The sequence below is a fragment of the Stylophora pistillata genome, chromosome 12, assembly GCF_964205215.1.
Source record: "Stylophora pistillata chromosome 12, jaStyPist1.2, whole genome shotgun sequence".
In the NCBI taxonomy this organism is placed as follows: Eukaryota; Metazoa; Cnidaria; class Anthozoa; order Scleractinia; family Pocilloporidae; genus Stylophora; species Stylophora pistillata.
In genome coordinates this window covers 18,696,061-18,702,500 of record NC_142530.1, presented here as the reverse complement: position 1 = coordinate 18,702,500, position 6,440 = coordinate 18,696,061, and the positions used below count along the sequence as shown (strand labels likewise).

The window sequence follows — 6,440 nt, the reverse complement described above, 5'->3', positions numbered from 1 at the left end:
AATACGAAATTCAAGTCAAATTCAATCAAACCCATCAAAATAGTTCAATCATTGAAGTATTTTGACGAGGTCGCCGTGGTATTTTGTTCGAGGGCCACTTTCGTACCGCCTTTGTGCGACATCAACAAGGATTCAACTGTGGTACTAATTGTAAAACAGACCAACAAAAAATGAGTCAGCAGAGTTCGAAATTGATAATTCAAGTGTTCGCATTCCGGTGCCAGGATTATGACCAGTTTCTGTTTCTGTCTTTACTTCGATGTAACTAGAATACTTGAGAGACGTTATACCAAATTATAGCTGTTTAAGCAACAACGATTTCGATAAACATATACAGCCAAAAACTGACGATAAAAGTTCGACGTTTCGGCGACATCTTGGCGCCATTGTCAAGGAACACTAAATTAAACAATTTGGATATATCAACAAAGTTGAAATGGTAAATTGGCCACGTTTCGAGCGTTAGCCCTTCGTCGGAGCGAATAGAGGAATTGTGGGTTGTGTGTACTTTTAAACTTTGTTGATATATCCAAATTATTTCGTTACTCCCACCGACACAGCCCCAAACAGTTTCTTTCGAAACTATCAGCCTTTACTAAATTAAATATGCGATCTCAAGAGTAACCAAGAATCCAGAGTCACTAATTTGCACGGGTCAGGCTGTTTGTTCAAAAAAATCAAATGATCACACGCGGTCAGTGTATAACAACCCGTACCACGACACACGATTCCAAAAATGGTGGCTACTTGAGAACAATTCACTTACCATGAATTTAGTTTTATCAATTCCAAGACAACTTGGTTGTAACGAAGACTTCACACAATGCTTAGACATATAAAGGCCACCATTTTTGCTAGTATTACTAAATGATTTTAAAGTTCTTATCTTTGCTGTATCCGCTAAAAATTCGGTGATTCCGTCGTCATCTCTAGAGCAGCATCTTCGTTCTTCCATTTCGTTCTGACAACATTTTTCCTCCTGAAGGTAGAAAATATGGATGAGATCTGGGAATGCTTAGTTTAAATGAGGACAAAAACTAAAAATAATATTTTCATAATTGTTTTGCGCTATGACACGATCGTTGAAAAAATGAAAGCATCGAAACTTTGTCGATTGCTATTTACAACGAAGCAAAGGCCACTGAGTAGAAGAGCCATCAGACCTCCGCGTGGCAGCATTCGAATACAAAATGAAGTCCTCAAAACATTTATCAAGCAAAATATTTCTATGGGAATGTTTCACTATATATTTTAATATCGTATGTTTTGCCCTTTTCGAAGCCAACACCCTACTTGAGGTTACTTTTGAGATGAAAAGCCGCTTAGCCCGATCATAGCTATGGCCCGATCAACTAACTCGTGCCACGTCGTTTAGCAAAGATAATGTTAAGACTCGTTTAGATCTCTGAAAGGGCTTAAGGCGATATTTTCCAAAAGCAATGCTCACCTGCTGTCTTAGTCAGATAAGGGTGCTTTCGTTGCTCTTCTTCACAGGTCCAGTGTCCTCCTGCTTCCAGGGAATAACGGTTACATTTAGCACAACACTTGTGTTTAGCACAACGGGCCGCACGTCTTCAGTCAACGGCGGACAGAGTGGTTTGCTGCAAATTCTACAACTTCTGATGAATATGGATTAAAAACTGCAGCCAATAATGGCTGCTATTTCGTAGATTAGCGCGGATTTCTATTTGCACGCTCAGCCAGCTAATCAATAATCAAGCTTAATGAAAGGCATTGTAAATGACGGATCGACATGTGACAAGAAGGAAAACTTCACAGCTGCTGAATTCTAGGAACCACTGCTTGACCAGTAAATTACTCTGACATTCGAAAACAGCTAATTTGAAAGACCGATATCATTAAAAGCAGAAGATCACTCAAATATTTTACGCCTCAAATTTTAAATTTGCGTGATAGATGACAAATTGTGCGTTGTTCTTTTACGAGGGGAGCATAACAAAAAAAAAAAAGCACACATAATGACGATGTAACTTACTGGTGAACGAAACATCGTGAAGAAATTAAGGCAATGATACTCCCACGTAGAAAAAAAAAATAAAAGTAAGCAAAATGAATTTAAAAAGCTGTCATTCTATCTCACAAGGAGAAAGCAACACAGGCACTAGTTGAGTTACTTTTTATTAACTAAGAAACCAACTGCCCGGCGCATCGAGCTGTATAGTAATCCTAAAAGTTAAGAATTATTAGTGGTAAGAAATGAAGGAAATAAAGAAAAAAGGATGTAGAGAAAGATGTTCATTCGTCTTGCCTCGAGCGTGGGACATAGAATAAAAACCTTGACTTCCAATTAGGAATCGAACGTCAAACTCTCGGAATTGGTGCTCCGATGCTCTATCATTGAGCCACAGAAACTCCACCATGAGCTACACTATTACAAGGTCCATGTGGCACGCGTCCAGCATACAGCTGCGATAAGCAATATCGATCGAAAGTGTGAACATAGTGGAACAGAGACAAGGTGAATAAATAGAATTTATCTTAAATTCTACTTGAAAAGTTGTTCGAAGTTGTTAGTCAGCCCAAGGATGAGCAATGTGCTGCTCTAACACATGGCCAGTGCAAGAAAAATCTGTTCTCCCAGTTGCCTTGATAGGGACGGCGAATTGTAGCACATAGCCTGTGAAACAGGCGCCATTTTGGTGTGTGTGTTTTTCAGGCCGCCAGAGGACAACGCGAGGCGAGGACGAGGAGGAGGAGTGCTAAAAAATAGTATCTATACCGGAAACACGAGACGTTGTAGAGCGTTTTCCTTAGTTCTTACTTCACTGCGATGGCCGGAGATCGCTATGATGTGCCGCGACGGAGCAGAGTAAGATCGCAATCTTTCTGACACTATGACTCGTATAAAAGTTTGACAGATACGCCAGTTTGGATATATTTTTTATCATTTCTGTTGGTCTGTTTGATTTTTTCTTTAACACAAAACAATATTATTATATTGGCGTTAGCTGTGTGTGGGTTTTTTTACCGTACACAAGCTTATTACTCTCTTACTGCGTGAAAACCTTCAGAAACTCGGACTCTTCATTTCATTGTAAAGACAAAGAGAAGTTTTAAAGATCCAGTAAAACCCCCTTAATTCAAGTTATTTCTCAAAAGAGTCATTACTTTCAGAACACTCAGGAGTATAAGTTGAACTCTGAAAAGTAATGGCTTCTCGTAAGGTACTTATTTTCATGAAATGGTATTTCAATGACTGCTAACATGAACAAGATGATGTACTTTTTTAAAAACTAGTACTCAGTATTTTCTTAGCAAAAAATAGCCGCCATCTTTGATTTTAATGACAGCGGAAGGCTGGGGATAGAAAGAAATTTGTACCGAGGGGGTGAGTGACGGTCAAAATCAGAAGAGGGGCCGGGGTGGGGTGAGAATATTGCTATTATTTTCGCCCCTTACTGTCCCCCTCCCCCCACCGTCGGCCCTATCTCCAAATCAAACATGGCAGATTAAATAAACGATCGCGCGCTTCTTAACGTTAACACGCCCTAAACAGACGCCTGCAGTGCAGGCTAAACAAAAACACATTTCAAGTCGGACAATTCTTAGTTTGAAAGGAGGCGAAGGACACCTCTTAATCGAATAATCAAGAGACCATAGGGTAGCTTCAAGCAGCCTTTGAATGAACCAGTCACCTCTGCTAACAATAACTAGAGTAGACTTTTCACAGCGATGTAATGTTTAATTTTGCACTCAGCAGTGCCTTAAAATTTACCAATTTAGCGTCGTAGATCATCTCATAACTTCCACTTATACAAAAATATTTAATACACTACAAAAGCTATCAAATGTAACAAAAATAACACGACTGTTAACCAAAAACAAAACTTAAAAATATTTTCTTACTTTGCAATATATAGTACATTTATATACAAATAACGTGGAGTATTAAATATCTCTCTATCCGGATAAATACTTTGATCAAATATAGCTAACTCATTGAAGCCATGTCAGAATTCGCTTCAGGGTGCGCGACGCCAAAAATGGCGTTCAGTGATCTGGGGACAAGCATGACTGCCCAGTTCGAAAAGGTGCCGGCTAAAAGTTGCTTCAAAATCTACCGTACAGGCCTTCCCCAAAACAACCTCTATTTTCGTTAGTGTAAAATCTCAAAAACCATTTTGAATTGTAGTCTTTTTCGAAAACTTTTTACTGGAGAAACTAGGAAGTAATCGCGAAATCGATGTCTTCAGATTCATTCAGATTATACTTGTCTTTCCCTTCCCATGCACCCTTTAGCTCCCATGGCGATCAAGACAGAATTTCTCCTTACAAGATCAATACCATGTCAAGTAGACAAGTGATGAGAATAAAGAAAAATATCAGTTAGAGGATTATTAATTGATTGAAAATCAAATCCTCCAAACTGGCATTATAAGAATTGTAAGGTGATGCTAAGGAGAGTTACGAATGAGATCTTGGGAGCGAAAGTGTTGATGGCTTCTGAATTCATTTACAAAGGTTTGTTTGTTTGATTTTTCTAAGAGTTTACACGTACGATTTGCCGATGCAGAGAAATCCAACTGTCTTTTTCAAAGGGCATGGATATACATATGTAAAGTATGTTAATGATGGAGGCACATGATGATGGCGAATCTGGCAGCAGTTACTTCGTATGGGGAAAAGTGATAATGAGATTAAGATGGAGTAAACTGTCGACTTAATACCGTCTGCTTCTTGGTTGAGAACTAGTTGTGGCACCTGGAGAAACAGATATAGAAAATACTTATAAGAATAACAACTATTGTTATCATTCTAAAATATCTATAGTCATTACGTTACTAACTTAATATCCATGTATTGACGCCAGGGTTGAACGATACTGAAATGAGTAACGAGTGTGCAATGGCTCTGAAACAAATACCGCATGTCCCCCAAAAACATGAAATGGCGGGAAAACATTCCCACATTCGTGAATTTATAGACTTTACCCTTGTAATAGCAAAGGAACGAGAGCTAACAAGAAACGAGGGTTATTAGAGCAGATGTCCTAAATTAAATATCTAGTGGTAAAGTTTCATTTATCCCAGCTGTGAAATAACGATTCCCCATTCCGATTCCCGCACGTTTTCCTTCCTTTCAGACCGAAACTTCAAAATACTTCAAAATACTTCAAACGCGTCGTTGAATATGTCTTACCTCTGTCAATGGCCCCAAGTCTGTTCTGTAAGGACTCCAATCTATGAATGTACAAATTCAGCGAGTGATCACCACTATCACTGTCGTTATGAGCCGATCCCAACGAGGACGCTCCGGACGGCGAAAGCGGACGATCATGATGATTGTGGAAGTCGAGTAAGCCCGATCTTTCTCCGCGACGAGGCGAAGAATGCCGAGGTGAGGTCTCGAAACGATCTCGATGACTGTAATCTCTTTGTGCTGTTATAGTGTCCCTAACGGGTGGCGATTTTAATGTTCGGATGTGATCAGTCGTGGTCGGTTCTCGAGCGAGCGGCGCCGACGTCGAGCGGGTATCCGACCAGGATGTTGGGGAAAACGTTCTAGTTGATCTGCTTGGTGACGTGACATGACTTCTATGCTGCAAGTGGCCGTCTATACCAGATGTAACTCCTCGACTGAATCTATCACCCGATGACGTACTCGTAGGTGGCATGGTATGATTTCTAAAGTCTACATCCCCATTCATTCCTGTGTGATGTCTGTCACGAGTTCTCCGGTCACTTCGCGGCGAATATCTGTCAGCATACGAAGAAACACCATTGGGCTGATACGAATGCACTATTGGCGCAACATGGGTGCCATTAGCATTAACGGGCCTTTCCTTGGTCGACCGAGGTGCGTAAGTCTGACTGGGGGCCTGGTAAACAGTGTGATCATAACCGTTTACGTCTCCGTGAACCATACGTGATCTACTCGTGTTCTCACGTGTACTGCGCGATCCCGTGATGGTAACGCGTTTTGATTTGTTCACCAAAAAGTTCATACGTTGGATAGCGAGGACAGCTCGCCCGGCAGTGCGGAATCTGCTGATTGCTGTCCGTCTGAAGGAGCGGTCAGGATCCTTGGGGTGAGCTCCCATCTGAGCGATCATGGCCAGCGTAGTTGACTCACAGTCTTCAAAGCCTCCCAGAAGCAGCAGAAGATATTTCTTTTGATACACAAGAGCTTTTCGAAAGCTTTCAGCCTTGATAAATCGTTTGTAAAGCTTTAGGAGCTGGAAAACAAGAAGGAAAATGTAAAGGACGATAGTAGCCTCACGGGCTTCGATACAAGACAAAGATCGTTCCGAATGCTCTTTGTCATAGCACTGCTGTCAATCGCCGCAGTCACGGACATAGGAGAATGACCTCACGACGCGCAATTCACATAGTCGCATGTTATTGACAGGCATGACGTAAAAAAGATGTCGGAAGTGCTCAGTGATTCGTAAATGAAACATAGCCCTGCTTAATCTTCTC

General features: G+C 40.9%; 1 protein-coding gene and 1 long non-coding RNA gene across 3 annotated transcripts in view; both read right to left on the bottom strand.

Annotated features, from left to right (window-relative positions):
• LOC148719080 (uncharacterized) overlaps positions 1 to 485 on the bottom strand; it is a 2,861-nt gene extending 2,376 nt beyond the window's left edge. Inside the window, exon 1 of the long non-coding RNA XR_015994325.1 lies at positions 1 to 485. This exon is cut by the window's left edge and continues 668 nt beyond it. This is a non-coding gene — a long non-coding RNA (uncharacterized LOC148719080).
• Positions 486 to 3,682: 3,197 nt separating this feature from the next.
• The window catches only part of LOC111328243 (uncharacterized), a 53,347-nt gene continuing 50,589 nt past the window's right edge, over positions 3,683 to 6,440 (bottom strand). For both annotated transcript variants that reach the window (XM_088742066.1, XM_088742068.1), the window contains exons 42-43: positions 5,161 to 6,196; positions 3,683 to 4,722 (exon numbers count right to left, since the gene is read on the bottom strand). In XM_088742066.1, coding sequence (XP_088598192.1) covers positions 4,682 to 4,722; positions 5,161 to 6,196 — 1,077 coding nt within the window. In that variant the 3' untranslated portion in view covers positions 3,683 to 4,681. The remainder of the gene's footprint in view (positions 4,723 to 5,160; positions 6,197 to 6,440) is intronic.